Source organism: Mus caroli, chromosome 9, assembly GCF_900094665.2.
Source record: "Mus caroli chromosome 9, CAROLI_EIJ_v1.1, whole genome shotgun sequence".
Classification (NCBI taxonomy): domain Eukaryota; kingdom Metazoa; phylum Chordata; class Mammalia; order Rodentia; family Muridae; genus Mus; species Mus caroli.
Genome location: NC_034578.1, coordinates 93,128,575 through 93,145,834, shown reverse-complemented (window position 1 = coordinate 93,145,834; position 17,260 = coordinate 93,128,575). Strand labels below are relative to the sequence as shown.

Genomic DNA, 17,260 nt, shown 5'->3' with positions numbered 1-17,260 from the left:
TGTGTGTGTGTGTGTGTTCTGAGTCATACACAGAACCTCTTACCTTATGGGTAATTATTGAATGTTTCCTCAGTGTGTGATGTACTGGTCTGACTCTAGAATGAGTCTAGGACATAAGCAAATAGGTAAATAACTATCTCTCAGGAGCCAGGGCTAAACGAAAGTAGGAGCAGACTCTTCACCAAGGCAGACCTGAGAAATCTCCATTCCAGAGCCACCTCACAGCTGAGAGTAGGAGAAGGGCCAGAACCCCAGAGAAAGGGACCAGCCAGAGTGTGGTCTGAGGCTTAACCAAAGATCTAGGTCCAGAGATCCATACCACCCCCCTTCTCTGCTCCTTGTAGTTAATTATCTCTTTTAGTAGGAATTAAAAGGTAGTAAAAATGCTGTTGCTAAAATAAAATATAGCAAATGGCAGAGGGGTCAGTCGTTAAAAAAAAAATGGAGGGAGTCCTAACACTTGAAATTGAATTCCCAGAGTCTGTGTTGTGTTTCTTTTTAAATGGTTCCTGTGTGTAATTGTTTTTAATTGGAAAAAGAGAAAGGCAAATAATTTAGCACTCAGACACTTGGAATGTATGTGCCTATGCATATCAGGCGCAGGGCTAAGTGGTTGGCATTTATTATCTCATATAAACACTATAATTGACTCTGAACTAGGTATTTGCGTGAGTAAATTCACATAGAGAGAAAGAAATGACTTGCGCCCCCCCCCAGAGTAAACAAACAGAGCTGGGATCACATCAGAGCTGGCTTCAAAGCCCTAGTCCTAGTAGCTATGCCATGGTGCCTCCCTTTGGGACAGTTAGTGCTCCCATTCTACAGAGGAAGAAACTGAGGCTTAGAAAGGTTAAAGAGCATGACCAGTGAAAACTGGCAAAGAGTACCTGTCATGTCATTTGTGGGTTCTGGTGCCAACAGAAACCAGGAGCCTGGTGTTTTGAAATCATTGGGAATTTAAGACAGTGACAGCTAACCAATCAACCAGTCCTCTTCCAAGCAGTAAGTCACCCAGACTGCATGCCCTGTCACACACACACACACCCACTCTTCAGTGACTTCAACTCCTCCCTCCCTCCAACAGAGGAAGATCCTGGACCGTGGCTGACAAGGTGGGGAAAGGAAAGCAAGTGAGAAAGGCAAAGGATGCTTTTGGAAATGTAGGGCTCAGGTCAACCAAGTACAACAGCTGGGTCAGCCTCTGGCCGTCAGAGTCTCAGGAAGTCATATACTGTCTGTCCAGCCCAGCTTCCTCTCCCTCTCCAGGAGAAGCGAACAGCACTTCCCCTTCATCGGACTCGAAGGACCCAGCCTGAGAGCAGTGCTCCTCACCTCTCTAGAGGGCTGGTTGCAAGGACAGCAGAGCCTACATTCAGATTCCCAGACATTCATGCGAAGAAGCCAGCATTCAGAAGCATACTAAAGACAGCACATATTTCCTGAGCTCTGCTAGGCTTCTAACTGGTATCATCTCAGTACACGAAAGCCTCATGAGATAACAGCCACACTCCCCCAACCCACCCCACTTCTACCCTCACCCCCAGTCCCACCCCAACCCCCCATTTTGTAGAAAGGTGTCATAGCCTGCCAGTGGTGCAGCAGCTGGTAGCAGGGGAGGCAGTGTCTGCACGTGCTCAGTCTGTACCATACCATTTACCACCCCCTGGCCCTGCCCAAAGTGGATCCCAGATGCTGAGGGGGGAGCTCATCTTGAGGATCCATGAAGGGACAGGATCCTGAGAGCTCACTCTTTCCACTCAGGCCTTGGGATACTGTTTTGTATATACCAAAGAACTCTCTCATGGTCCTGGCCATCTGCCGCCAACACTCCTTTCTAGCCTGTGCTCAGAGCAAACACCAGTAGCCTCTACCTTGCCCAAACTCTTTACATCATGCCAGGCTGCTAGGGTGTTCAAGCTGAGATTGGGTGAACATCGCATCTTTTCTACCTACATCACATTACTTGAACTTACACAGCCCTGGGGGAGTCGTGTTGGAGTTGTCCTCTATCCCTGTGACTTTGTGCTAATTCCACAGTGGGGTACAAACTCTATCTTATATTTTCCAAGTTTGGTAGCATTGATATTTAGAGCTTTGCTTACCCTGTAAGATGTGAACCAATCAATCCATACAGCTCACTGTAAACCTTATACAGCTGCCTCTCACACTACTGCCCACTGGCTGACTGCCCCAGTCACCCAGACATGGCTACCATATCCCTAAGCACAGCTCTGGTGCCCTAGAGGCCTCTGAAATTCCAAAACTGGCCAAGGTTAGCCTGCATTACTAGTATCCTTTACTAATCCTTTCTGTGGAAGGCACAGTAGAGCGAACATCTTGTCCATGGATTCTGCCATCCTCTGCCTCTTGAGTGTGTCACCTCTGCTCACTCCTCTGAGGAGCCTGTGAGAACCACAACATCTCCAGCAGCAACTGTCTCATGATGTGTTGGCCTTACACACATAGCAACAACAATGGTTAAAACCTGTATTAAAACAAACACCCTAGCCACTCCCTCCAGAAAGCCCTGGAGTGCCCTCAGTGCTATAAATTACCTCTCTGTTCCTGTCAGCTGGTACATAGTAGGAGCTTAGTAAGTTCCTATCATGTGGAGTGATGACAAGAAAGGAACACACATAAATGATTGTAACAGTAACAGCCTCCAGCCCTGGGCTTTGGAGCACTTCCAGAGAAGCAATGTTTGAGTGATCCTTGTACAGTGAAAGAAATGAAATTCAGAGGAGCCCAGTGAGTGAGACCTCACATCCAAGAACTCAAGGTGGCAGAGCCAGAGTCAAGCATCTGTCTGTCTAGATGCAGAGATGACCCTTGGAGAGCTGACTGAATTTGCTGGATGGGGGTCCCTACCCCTTTGTATGCCCCTAGCAGAGCATATAGTGATTGACCTTGAGTTAGCCAGAAGGAGTTCTCTACTCTTCTGAAAGTGAATACTAGGGCTCAGCCTAACTCTTGAGCGAGTATTTAAACCCACTCTGGGCATTTCATGTCCTCTCTAAACACATAGGTATGGTTCTTCTTTGGCCCTAAAATTAAATCTAAATCTCTTACACAGTCCACCCTTGGACTTGCACTTGACCTCTGCAGCCTACGCCTTCCTTATCCACTGTCCCAGTTTGATTGCACAAGGGGGCCACTGCTTAGCCAAGGTACCATGGTAGCTTCTCCTGGTAGCAGGGCTAGACCTTTGGCACCCAAATCCAAGTTACCATATCTTAGAGAAAGCACTGAATGAATCCTGTTGAAACCTGTTCACTGAACTACTTTCTTTTCCTTCCACCACCACCCCCCCAGCCCAGTATCCCAGCATCCAGCAACCCAGCTTATGGGAATCCAGCAACTCCTGAGAACTGAGGCTGGAATGAGCTGGAGATACCCAGGCATGCACAATTAGGGAAAAAAAGGAAATTGTCCAGGCCAAGCCCACGTCTGTCCCTTCCATCCTCCTGTGACATTCCCAGAAGCCAGAGTGGGACAATGAAATGACTTGAATGTCTTGGTATAAAATCTGCAAAGCCTGTGCTTTTCTGAAACCTCTGACTTGCTTCTTTTCAACTCTAGGCATTTAATGTGAAGCTTCTGGGTGGTTTCTAGTCTCCCAATAAGCAAACGTGGGAATCCCTAAAATTAGCAGAAATTTTAATAAAATTATAATGTTTCCAAATCCTTAATCCACAAAAAGGAGTTTAAATCTCAACACCATTGCACTCTTGGCATCCTTAGTTTCCTAAGGAAACTGGCCACGGTAATTTAGGCCTTGTTAAAACAGCAGGCAGGCAGTGTCTTTCTGTTCACTTAAGAAAAAAAATTGAGTTGGTTCATAAACCAGCATCTAGACCTTTTTTTTTAAGTGCTGGATTTTTTAATCATCTTGACTTTATCACTTCTTAATACCTAAAGTATATATCAATCAATCATCACATTTCATTCATAATTCATAAGGATATTATGTCAATCAATAACATATTTATTTATACTCCCTTGTTTTTAATCATAACTTAAGTAATTTATCTAGTTTACTAAGTGTATTATTATTATTATTATTATTATTATTATTATTACATTAGCTTATTAAGTATACCACACAATAGCTCAATGTACAGGGCGGCAACAGAATTTCTTAGGCCTTTTATAGACTGACAAGATTTTCTGTTTTGTTTTGGGGTATTTGTTTGTTTTTTGTTTGTTTTTCATAAGCAGGACAGTTTGGGAGGTTTGGAGCACAGAAGTGAGATGTTCTTACAGTGACATTATGGGAAGGTCCTTGGGCTGGGCCTTTAGGTTGTGTTGTCTCTTGGGAGGCTCCTGTTCAGCTCGGGAACAGATGGAACCATTTCAGAGGAGATGACAGTGACTCTGCTAAGGTCACACATCTGCATTTGGAGCAGTTGAGATTCAACCCCAAATCTCTCCACTCTTCTTGATAGAAATGGTCCCCCAGGTCTCAGGAAGCCATGGCTGAAAATTGGTGTGACTTCCCCAGGTCCATACAATTCTCTTGCAAAATCTCCCCACTGAGCCTGGGGATGTGAGAACGACTGCCATTTTCACAGATTTGTTTTTGACAGATGGATGTGCACAAAGCCCAAGAATGGGGCTCTGTCACCTTGGCTACCTACCATCACATGTATCTCTTGCTTGTCATTGTTCCAGAGGCTGTGAATTTACTCACAGCCTCAAGATAAGGATGAAGCCAACCACACCCCTCCATTCTTTGTCAATAATGGAGTTATCCCTTTAAGAAACCAGTGCAAGTAAGTCTTTAAAAATGAACCTGTAAAACAAAAATGGCTGTTGTCCCCAGTTCTGGTGAATTCTCAGGCTCAGTGGGGAACTTTTGCAAAAGAGTTGTGTGGCCCTGGGCAAGTCACACCAATTTTTAGCTGTCGCTTCCTCATTTGTGCAATTAGGACAGTAACATCCCTGCCCTGGGTCTCAGTGAGGATTAAATAAAAAGGCAGATGTAAAAGTGCTTGATGGATGAACTGACCAATAGTCTCCTCCTGACACATCGTTTAAGAAGTGATAACTTAACAGCTATCTATCTTTTGAACATGTCCCTGTGTTTGATGGTGACATAGCCCTGTTTTTAATTCCTTCTCCCACAATTCTGAATAGCTGTTACAAATTCATAGAAACTGGACTCTTGGGAGGGCAGATGATCTCCAAGCAGGTGGCAGGGCTGGGGTTGATGCTAAGAGAGCTGGACTGAGGGGCTGTCCTCTTAAACACTAGACTCTCTCACCCTTCAGAAAATGGAGAGGAATAGGTATGTCACGTGGTGTAGGCTGGATGTGATGACTTCCTTTGGCTCTCTCGAGCCTTCCTCAGCCTCCTTTTGTAAGACTTTAGAGATGTTTGTGTAAGCTTTCTAGTCTCTCAAGGATGTTGTGCTCTGAAAGCTTCATCGATTTCTTTTATTGGATAGTGGCAATTTTGCCTGCTCCTCGTAACCCTCAAAAACAAGCCGTGGGAGGTCGCCAGAGCGCCCGGCAGTTTGCTGCATTTAAAGCTCCTTTGTACCTGACTTCCATGATGGCCAGAGAGAGGCCAGCCCTCCCAAGCAAATGGGTGGCCAGGGGACAGAGCTGCTAGACTGGCTTTTTATGTCACAATTTAGTTTCTGCTCTATTTGCTCTTCTTTTCTGTGCTATTTCTCATCAGAAATAACCAAGCAGATATATAGACGGGAAAGATGGCAGCAAAGCCCACAGGGAACATGGAATCCGTTCTGTGACCAGTCCATGTAGTGGAGGATTCTTATACTTGAGGGCCCACTGAAATCACACCAAATTCCCCTTCACAAAACCATTTGCAGCTTACTAAAAGGATCCCAGGAGGGAGGGAAGAAAGCAGGCCATCTCCCTGATCCTGTGTCTTGTTCAGAAGGAAACAGATTCTTCCATTGTCAGCTATGGGCCAAATGCCTTGCCAAGAATATAGAAGTGTTCAGTGCTGCTGTGGGGAGGGATGGTTCAGAGGAGCTGAAGATAGGGCCGATGGGACAGCAACAGGAAGTTATAGACAGACTCTGGATTCTGTCTGGAACTCAGGATGGGCTCCCATTGCTGCAGTGAGGTCTCCAGCCTGTTCCAGATCCTCCTGCCAAATATTTCCGACTCTAGGACCATAGAGTAGAAGCTAAGCGCTAGGTGTGGAAGATTCAAAATCCCTGCTTTTAAGGGCTTCATAGCTACTGAGGGAAACTAGCCACAGGTAGATAGTTTCAATGTGCTATGTTAGGGGACTCAGAGAACTTTTCTCTGCTAGCTAATAAGAACCTACTCCGGACCAGGCACCTACTACCTGATGAAGATTCAGTCATCTCTGAAACTTGGGACCTAATGCTGCATACTGACATGTTAAGCACCATGGAGACATGACATAGGCCTCTACCTAGACAAGAAACCACAGAAGGATGCATGAAAGATATGGCAAGAGGGGAGGAGGTGCCATGTAGAAGAAATAGCATGATCAAACACAGTGACATGAAACGTTTTGTACCTGGGACACGTTCCTCTCTAGTTCTGGGTCGCTTCTTAGAATACTGTGGCTCCCAGACAACATTCTGACAAAAAGCCTTCCTTTCCTTTGTTCTATGGTTTATTCTTAGGATTGAACTGGGGAAATTGGGCCATGAGGGGCTTCATGGATGAGATAGGATGGTTTAGTCTCAGCTCCTGGAGACTGTAATTGGGTATATTTTTCTCTGTGGATTTAGTTGTACTCACCAGAACATCATCCATTGCCCACTCCCTGGGATCAAACCTCACAACCATGATATACAACTTCTGTTCCTGGCATGCTTTTAATAACCCCTGACAAATGCCACCAATGAACATGGAAGCTCTGAGCTAGGCCCATATTGTGCAGTTATCTAGAGCATGGGTGAGATCTAATACAAGCAGGGATTTGCCCTCCCTCACCAGGAAATCTCAATCAGAACCCCATTTTATGCAGGAATCTATTGACATACTTGACCCTTATCCCAGCTCCGTAAGGCCCATATTAATGTCCTGGCTATACTGATGAGTTGGTTGCAAGCTTGGAAGTTCTTAGAGCCTGCTTGTGACCTTACAGCCAAACCAAGATCTCAGCTGCTACTATGCCAAGCAGAGCACACCAGTTCTCGGCCTTGAGTTCAAAGAAGAACTGTCAATCTAGAGGTGTCTTGCCATCCTCTTTCTGCTCTTTCTGATTGGTCAGCACAAACCTTGCTCATCACCTCTCTCCCTCTCTCTCTCTCTCTCTCTCTCTCTCTCTCTCTCTCTCTCTCTCTCTCTCTCTCTTCTGCATCCATGGTGCTCAAGGCAGGGTGTGGCACATAGAAATACCAAACAAAATAGCTGCTCAGTAAAGGCAGCCACCTGACTCACCTGACTGGTCCCTAAGGCTAGCTTTCTCCATGTATCTCTTTGACGAATGCCAGTGTCCCACTAGAGACTCATGTACCTCTTGGCTGTGCACTGACATAAAGTCCCACAAATATAGGAATTCCTGATGCTCTCACAGGTGAGGTCAGGCATTTCCTAGATCTCCATTTCTTGTTGAAGATTTCTATATGACATTTCTATATGACAAACTCTTGGGATTTGTCAGCTCATAGCACCCACAATTTACTTCTTTCACTGACTCCACTCACCCTTCTCTTTTTAAGTGTGCTTAGGAATGGTTGTACAGCCTCTCAGATGTATCTTTACAGTGTGGAATTGTGCCTGTTTTCAGGGACCGTGAATTATCAGTCTTTGGGAGCTTGCTTTGTCTTAAGTGAGTGGCCCTGAAGTTCGATTGCTGCTATTATGTATCAATCAATTCCAGCGCAAACCCAGAGTTTGTTCCCGTTGATTGCTCTGTTCTTCAGTGCTGCCATTTTGATTGTGCTTTTTGCTTCTCTTCAATGCTTTATCACCTCGCAATTATTTTTCCACTGAAAAGCGGTGACAGAATGATCAGCCATTCTTGAGTGGCAGTTTTGAATGTTTGAGAATCCCTGCGTTCTCCTCTGAAACCTCACATGTACTGTGGAGGGAGGACTATGCTTCCTTTTGTTTTGAATAAAGACACATGCATTCCCCAAAATCATCATACAAGATAAATTGGGGGCAGGGGATGGGGAAAGTCACAGCTCTCTAAAATGTCTCTGGTAGTACACATAAAAGGGAAAGGAGAGCATTGTCATCAGCCGGGGACACCGTTGGTCCCACTTGCCATTCCAGCCTCAGTTCCCACCATTTCACAGTGTCACACAGACTCCAAGTGTTCCAGGCATCTTTCAAGGTCAAGTGATTTAGTTATTGTAGAACTTGTATGAGATATGATAATGTTTTTCTTTCTCCTTTTTCCGGTGTCTCACTGATGTTTTCAGGTGCTATGGCTCACTCCATTTCGCCCACAATAGTAAAGTGAGAATCAGGTAGATGACCAAGGTGTATATGTATTTGTGTTCTGTATAATCTTCTGTGGCTCAATGTCCAGCCTTCTGGTTCACCTGGTATTTTCTTAAGGTGAGGTGGGAGCTTTAATCCTGAAGATGTAAAATTCCCATTATCCTCAAACTGTTTCACTAATCTATTTGTTGAAATAAATGATTTATTAGAAGGAACTCAGCTTTTCAAAACAAGTGGTCTAGCAGGACTGACTCTGAATGATTTCATCTTCTTGTTTATTCAGATTGGACCAAAAGGATTGAGTACCAGCCTGGCTCGGGGAGTATGCCCTTGTTCCCCAGCATCCACCTGGAGACGTGCGATGGAGCTGTGTCCTCCCTCCAGGTCACTGCGGAGCTGCAGACTAATTACATCGGCAAGGGCTGTGACCGAGAGACCTACTCTGAGAAATCCCTTCAGAAATTATGTGGTAAGCTTTTCCTTTGAGACTCCGTTCAATTAATAGCTTTCAAGTGCTACATGCAAATGAAGTTTATCTAATTATAGCAAAAAGGCCAGCCTTCCCCACCTGCCACAGTCCTCCTGAATGGATATTTGCTTGGGGCTGAAGGGTGAGAAAACTCAGCTTTTTGGCCTCAGATACAACTGGTTCAGAGTCGGTTTGCCAGACGTGTGGCTTTAGGCAAGTAGTGTGTGACAGAGCTTCCATTCTTCACTGGTAAGACAGGGATTGAATGGCAAATATCAGTTAAAAGTTTCCAGCACAGAGCCAAGTGACACTCAAGGTCTTTCTGGCATGTTCAGGTATAGAGAGCTGCTTTCCCGGGACCATTATGAAAAGTGGTGCTAGACAACCTGCAAAAGGGTTTGACCTGTCTCCACCAAGCAGCTACACAATTTCCAAGGCCCGGTGCAAATGAAATGGTTAAGAATTTTACTATGGGAACAACAAAGCAGTAAAGCAAGGGCCTGCAGCTAAACAACTGCTCAGGATACAGTGAAGCTGAGCCCAGCTGTCCATAGCAGAGCAGCTTCAGAGAGGATGGAGGTGGGCGAATGAAGATGTTCATATGTGGAGGTGAAAGGGGAAGGAACTATTAATGGAGAGTGAGAGTGGGCTGCAAGAAAGGAGAAAAGCCAGGAATTACTAGTAGGAAGTGGAGCTGATTAAAGGATACCATAGAGGATGGCTTGGAAGAGGCCTTTATTGAATACCCACTATGTGCATCCTGTGACACCCCACATGGGATGTTCCATCTAGTGCTCACATGTATATGGAAAAGAATATATATCCACACCGCTTTGCAGATGGAAACTTGGAGACTCAAAGTGTGACCATCATTGAAGTTTGCATAGACAGGAAATATCCGAGATTGGCTTTGAAAACAGGTCTATCTGAAAGGTAGGCTCATAGGTTGACCATTTATCAAAGCCAACCAGGCTCCTAGAGCTGGTGTGTAGCTCCCCAGTGACCTGTGAAGGAGAGGCTAAGTACCCTGTATGGTAATACCGGCCCACATGCTCCAGCAGCTGACTACTACTGTGTTGGCGACCTCTTCATCTCCCTCAAACGTGCTCTCCAGCTTCTTTGTGGGAGCTTAGGAAAAGACTTCTTCCCACAGTGGGCTGCATAGGACTGTAACCACATCTCTTCTAGAGGAAAGTGAGGGCCCTCAGTACAGAGTTTAGTCGTGGTACTTCATGAAGACCTCCTATATTATCTTTGGGATTTTTTTTTCATTTTTCTCACCTGAAGACCCAAATGAAAATTTCAGAACCAAAATAAACTCCTATTGATCAGCATATTCTGTTCATCATATCATCAGGCTCTCGGGGAAGATCTGTGATGATGCCTGCTCTTCTGGAACAAGTCAGTAGACTGGGGGGAAACGGTGTTATGAACAACTATTTCAAAAGAGGATATATAGGGATTTACAATGCTCATAGGCTGCTCAATTCCTGTCCTTTCCTCTACTTGGTTCACAGAAGTCATCTAAGGTGACATCTTTCTTGGAATAAATATCCCTTTCCATTCTCCCTATACTTGGAGTGTCAGCAAACTCAACCTCACATGGCCTCCATGGCTTACAGTCATTTCCCTGAACTCTGGGTTAGAAGGAAATGATGAATCTGCTTACTAAAGATCAGAGGGCCCAAGGGCACATGCTGTGACTTGATTTTCAATGGTGCTGGAGAGCGAGATGGGAGATAGAGAAGGCGCAAAGTGTGTTTTAAGAGAAGAAACAGCAAAGCCAAATTGCATGTGGCATGCTAACAGCTCACTCCATCTGGACTGCCAGCCTCGTGGGCTAACTCAGCTGGGGAAAACAGCTTCCCCAGGTGTGCATCATCTGCTTCTGGAAGCTGCCCTGTGAATGAGACAAGCCTGCTTCTCTCTAGCCACCCACTCAGTAGTACTGCCCACTACTCTTATGGGATCCCTGCCCAGTAGCCAAGGTGGACAGATGAGTCAGGTCTCATGTCAGAAGCCGTATTTATGATTGACCTGGAGTAGAGTACTGATAAACAGAACAGAAGCAAAGGGCGGGACATCAGAAGTCAGGCCCCCTGGCATCTAAGGAAAAGGTAGGGTCTGGGTCGTACATAGGCTGTGTGGTGCTGTCTGACTCTTGTAGGCATCCTGTCTCCTGTTGACAGACATTTATCTATGTTTTCAGTAGATGGTAGGCAGGTTTCTTGCTGTATCTCCCGACCAGAGAGCTGCTGTGACACTTTAAACTTGGCATGCACGCATTTTTTTCATCCTACAAATCTTTATTAACTTTAAAGGGAAACAGGGAGAGCAATTAGGATGTTATTACCATAGTCTAAGCAACAGATAATGAGTTCTGAACCAGGGGAGTGGCTGTAGGGATGAATTTAGGACAGTTAAGAGGCAAAATCAGCAAGATTTAATGAGTGGCAAGCTGTTGGAAGGAAGAGAGATGGATCCCTAAAGTATCAGCACCAGTGTCTAACTTGATGAACAGGGCACACCCACATCCAGAACCCCAGGAGCAAGGGTACATTTATGGGACATCACTGGCAGGCCCCTGGGCGATATCACCTTCCAGCCTCAGTTCTCCTGGGGATCTGCCTTAACCATGGCTCATCTCATGCTGGTCCTTTTGTTCCTATCCTTGCTTCTCATCCCCAAGTCTTTGCTTTTCTCTCCCAAGCCCCTCCCCTTGGTCACTGGGCCATCTGTCCCCTTGCTCAGTTGGATCAAGTCTCATGTTGCATCTATGGGAGCTGGAGCTCTGCTGAATCCTCTGCGTTCGTGTGCCCGGACAGGGACCCAGCCGACTGGCTTCCAAAGCATGAAAGGGAGTGTGTCCCATTTAAGGGGAAAGTGGGCAGTAGCTGATGCTGGATTGTGTCAGAAGTCACCCGAGCAGACGTGGCAGCACAAGAGATAGATACTGCTTGGCAGACATTTTACTTCCTGAGATTTAAGCATGGAGATGTTTCCTTTCTGCCTTGAGACAAGATAGTGGAGTCCTCTGGACCTATGTCTCCTCCAGACTGTATATTAGATACAGGGCAAGCTGATCCATCTTCCAGACTCCACATGAAGCCTGGCTTCTCAGAGGAGATGGCCAGCTGCCCATTACCTTTCCCAACTTCAGGAGTTCAGGGAACAATCTTGTCTCAGGACCAGGCTTTCCAGATGTGAAAAGCCACAGCAGTGTATTGAGGATAAAATGCAAGAGGAAACCCTCAGGGAGACCTCTCAGCCAAATCAAATTTGACATTAACGACAGCCCAAGAAAAGGTTCCCTTCCTTGACCCTATGTCACTACATATTATATGAAATAGAAAAGTACTTTGTGCTGCCTGTGCCCTTTGTAACACAGAGGCCAGGCTGTTCCAGGGGGGATCATACAGTTTCTGGCAGCTGGCCACTACTTCCTGAACACAATGCCAAGGGCAGCTGTTTTGTTTGTAAGTTAAGAGTTCCCAGGACAGGTCCTGCTGAAGGAAAGGCCACCGGTGTGTGAGCATGCTTCTAAAATCAAGTGCTTTCCAAGCCAGAGCTGAGTGGATAACCCAACCCTATGTTCTTCTCCAGATTTATATGCTGCTGAGCTGGGGAATTCATTCATACATTAATGACTTCAACAAATGTTTTTGTTTGCGTAAGTGCTGTGTAACTCTTAAAATGATATAGAAGCATCCATAACATAAAATCACCTAATAATTTGGTTTCCTAGGAAGATAGACATATGTTTAAAAGGGAGTTGCAATGCAACATTTAGGAAGTATGAGGTTTTCTATGACAGCTTAGCAGAGCTTGTCCAAAGAATTACTACCAGAGGCTCTGATGCCCTCAGAGTTCCACAAATTAGGGATGTCATCATGGGTAGTGTTCCCTGGGTGACAGTAGGAGCCCTTAGTCTTCTCAAATCTTTACTCCATAGAGCTTCACGTCAATAGGTTTGGGATCAGATTCATTTACTAATCTGATAGGACATCTGTTGAGCACACTCTCTCACCATGGTGGCTCATGCAGTGAGTCTCTCTCTGAATATGCTGATTTATTGGAGGCCACTTACACAACTACCATACCACTGCCATCCTTTTAGAGAAGGTTTTTGTCTATAGTGGCATTTCCCAAGGTGTTCAGAAACTAAGTAGGTGTCCATGGCTCCACCCCAGGAGTCTGTCAACCAAAGCCCAGCTTATTTTACCTATAAATCCAAGTTTCCTTTTTCAAGGCCTTCAGATCTCAAGCATATAGATGGAAAAAATGGAAACCATAGTTGCCTACGCCATTTACTTCTATGAACCATTAGGAAGGATGGTCAGGCAGGTTATGCTACAGTAACAAATGATCTCACAATCTCATTGGCTTAAATTACCCAAGGTTTATCATTCCTACCACATATCCTTCTTGGATTGGACAAGACCCCAGCTAATGGGGTAGCCTTTATCTAGAACATCGTTCATCCCTGGAAAGGTAGAAAAGGTTCGTGTCGAACTGTGAACTATCACTTAAGACTTCTTTCCTAATATGACACATGTTCCTTGAAACCACATTTCTCTGGTCAGAGCAGGACTTATGGTCAAGCTAATATCATGGGTCAGAGCTGTATGTCATGCATCCATACATTCTTCTAGCACACAGGCCCTATGTTCCACCAGGCACTTGAAGAGTGCCTTTCTGGATTCTGCCAAGAATCTCTACTCAGAACTGTTCTACCTAGTTAACTGTTCCCTTGGGAAAATTAAAAGGCTTACTAGGTCCCTAAAAGTGGGACCACTTTCCTGTGATTAAAAGTTGTGCTCTCATGGCAGTGCTTGGCATGGCTTGGCCATTGCATACACATTTATTGAGATAAAATAAAATCTTCCATGCATCTGCTTAGTACTCACCAAGTGTCTTTCTGAGAATACTGAAGAATGAGCCTTGATCTTAGATGATCTTACATGAAGCAGTTCCTCTCTCGAGATTCTCCCACTGATCTCCACCCCACTTATGCCACCCAACTCTGGAGTCTCCATGCACATCACTCCTGCCACAGTTCCACTTTGGAATGCTAGGGGGCACTGCCTATCCATACCTGGGCCATGTATAGCAGAATAAAGACCTAAGTGACCACCATTCCATTTACCTTTTGACCTCCTACATTCTCCTGTGCTCATAAAGCTCTCTCATTCTGTCCTGTCTCTATGTGCTGCTCAGAACAGCTTTATCACCCTAATAGAACTCAGGGACTTGAAATCAGATGGTGTTGCTAGTTTGGAGTACCTAATACTGAGGCAACAGCTGCAATGTACCAGAAGAACAGGAATTCTTAGCATCTAGTGGCTCCAGGGACTGTCACAGAGAACTCCAAAGAAGCAGTGTAAGCATTCTTGGATGTGCAAATGCTGCCATACCGTGTCTACAAGTGACATGTCTTGTTTTCCCACAGCTTTCCCATGGGATCCTTTAGGAAGAAGAGATGAAAGAACTTTGGGTGGAAGTGAATCCTCCTCAGATTGTTTAAGTGTAACAAGAAATACATTCAATCTGTTAATCCGGGAAAGCCTGTACCATCTGGTTATATGTATCATGTTCTCCAGCAGCAACATCTGCAGGATAGGGAAGAGGGACTGCCATTTCCCTCCACAGAAGACACTGGAGTGTCAAGCGGCCTCAGTGTGCCTCTCTGGGAGCAGACACATGTATAGAGACTAGGTATCCCATAGGACTGGGATGGTCATCTTAGCTGACTGGTTAGTCATATGTGTAGTACAACCCTGGGCAAGTCATTTCCTCCCCTGGTCCTCAGTTTCCACATTTGCTAATAAACAAAATGTTATAGAATTTTGCCTCAATTCACTGACGGGGTGGTCAGTAATGATGGTCGGCTTTGGGTCCAGAAAGCGACAGCAATGAGTCCACTCAATAGCTGGTTATAAGCCTGGGTTCTCTTAGCCTGGGGTCTCTTACCTGCCAACCAGAAACTTAGTGGTAGTCACCACACAACCATATAACAACAGAACATGCAAGGTAGCTCAGTAATTCTGGTTTGGTGTCTACTCGGGGTCTCATAGAAAAATCCTTGGGATATAAGAAAGTAAAAGTATAAAAAAGATGAAGTTCTGTGGATTCCACCTCTGACTACAGAGCACCCCTGTTCCAGGTTAGCTTACACTGAAGCCAGTTTTCTTCCCAAACACCTTTCGTGCCAACCCCACTATGCCATAGTAGTCTTTGCTCTGTGCTTCTCTCCAAATCTGTTTTGGAAAAACTTTTCACTTAACATCTCCACTTGTCTAAATTATTAAGTTCAATTCTCCAGGCACAGTAAGACTCTTAACCAATAGAGGGGGCCTTATATGATAATTCCAAGCCCCGCCAAGACTTTCTCTGGGTCTTGTGTGTGCCACCCTGGCTGCTCTGTTGATGGCATAAGGCACCGTATGTGTCCCTCTGCGCTGTTCTTGGATAAACCTTATTGACTTCTCAGGGATTCTCAATGGTCAGCCTGTATCTTTGCAGATAACACAAGTTTCAATAACCAAGAATGTGTGCCTTAGTCATTGGTTGTCTTCATGCTGCACAAATCCCAGATCTAATGCCATTATCAGTAAAAGAAACTGTTGTGATAGGATTCTGTGAGTGATGGAAAAAATGAACTTTTTGATATTCCACGAATCTCTCATTCCCAAATGACCCACTAATCTCTCCCTGATACCACCTTGACTGATATCTTTTTAACCAATATATATGGAGACTGCAGCCCAAGGAGGGTAAAATGGTTTATGTGAACTTGTTTTTTAGATAAGTGGTATATTCAGGGGGGAGAGGCATTGTGGTGTGAGAATAACTAAGAACTGTGAGGCATGGCCAAGAGGCAGGATGGTCACCTGAGCACTGAAAATTTCCAGAGCCACCTGCTGTCTGTCCTTTCTTCCTCCTTTCCTCCATTTTTTACATTGTTTCTTTATTCTGTTATATCTATGTTGTATTGTATGTATGTTGTGTTATGTGTATGTGTGGTGTATACACTCGTTAGAGTATATGTATATACATGAACACATAGATGTGTGTGTGTGTGTGTGTGTGTGTGTGTGTGTGTGTGTGTGTGTGTGTGTTCTGGAAACCTTAACTTTAAGTTTGTGAGGCAGACACTTTACTGATTGAGTCATCTCCCAGCCTCTACCAGAGCATCTTGGGAGGGACACTGGAAAAGAGGAAGGGCAGCTGTAAATAGGAACTGAGTACCAGTTATGTGTCAAGTGCAGTGACAGGCAACATCCCTAGAAAACTCCCATGTGACTCATGCCATCAATTCTGCACACAGCTCCCACAGAGAATAATGAATGGAAAGCCTACATCCTCCACCAGAAGGATGGGCCTTCTGGAGGCCCTTTCAGGATGAACTTAATGCAGTGCTAAGCGGAGCATCTGTGCTCAAAGGAATCCCATGTTCCCTGTCTATTCTAGTCTTTCACTCCAAGCCAATGAACATGTGCCTGACAGTCCTCTCCAAAGCCAAAGGGAAGTCTGGCAAGGATGAACATTATAAAGAAGTGTATTGGTTTCCAACATGGTACCTTTCTGAGGACTTTTCACTGAAGGATACTTTTTGTGACAGCAGACCTTGAAGCCCAAACCCTAGGTGAGATGACTTTGTGCTCTACAGATGGCAAAAGGCCAATGACCCAATGAACATCAGACAGTGCACATGCCCCACCATCCTTTAGAGCATCAGCTCTGTCTCCTCTGTACCACCATCACAACATTAACATGACTGGTGAGTGTCCTGCCAGGAGATAGCCCCATGCACAGCCCTGGCAAAGCTTGCATTCCCCAATCCTTTAAATGCGAACATAGCAGAAAGCTCCCAACCTAATGGAGAGGATGCTGCTCAATAAAATGAATGAGGGCCCAAGAGTCCTCCCAGAAGCACAGTCGAGTCTTTCCTGACAAACCAGCTGTTTCCTCCCCTCAACCCACCTTCCACAAAGATGTCCTGTGACTGTCTCAAAATACTAACCTTCCCTTATAGGTCTAGCCTTAATGTTTGGGGAAAAGCCCTCCTGTTCTACCCTGGAATAGTAGTGATAGCAAAAAAATTACAATAATGGTAATGATAAAATTATAGCACACACCAAGTGAGCACTCAATATTGCATGAAGCTGTAAGTTTGAATACATGATCTCATTCCATCCCCCTACACTCTGAGGAAGGGAATCCAGTCAGAGAGATTGATGTGTTCCCAGTCACAGAGCTGCCGAGTCAAGCTTCCAGGTGTCAAATTCAAGTGGTGCCAATTTCATAGCCCCTGTTCTCAAGCACTGTACCATTTGGCTTCAGCAAATGGTTGTGGGAAAATGCCATGTATATAAAGTGGCTTTCA

General features: G+C 45.1%; 1 protein-coding gene across 2 annotated transcripts in view; it reads left to right on the top strand.

The window, feature by feature from the left end:
- Clstn2 (calsyntenin 2) overlaps nucleotides 1-17,260 on the top strand; it is a 582,382-nt gene that overhangs the window by 476,927 nt on the left and 88,195 nt on the right. For both annotated transcript variants that reach the window (XM_029481768.1, XM_029481769.1), the window contains exon 6: nucleotides 8,689-8,874. In XM_029481768.1, the coding sequence (XP_029337628.1) occupies nucleotides 8,689-8,874 (186 nt within the window). The remainder of the gene's footprint in view (nucleotides 1-8,688; nucleotides 8,875-17,260) is intronic.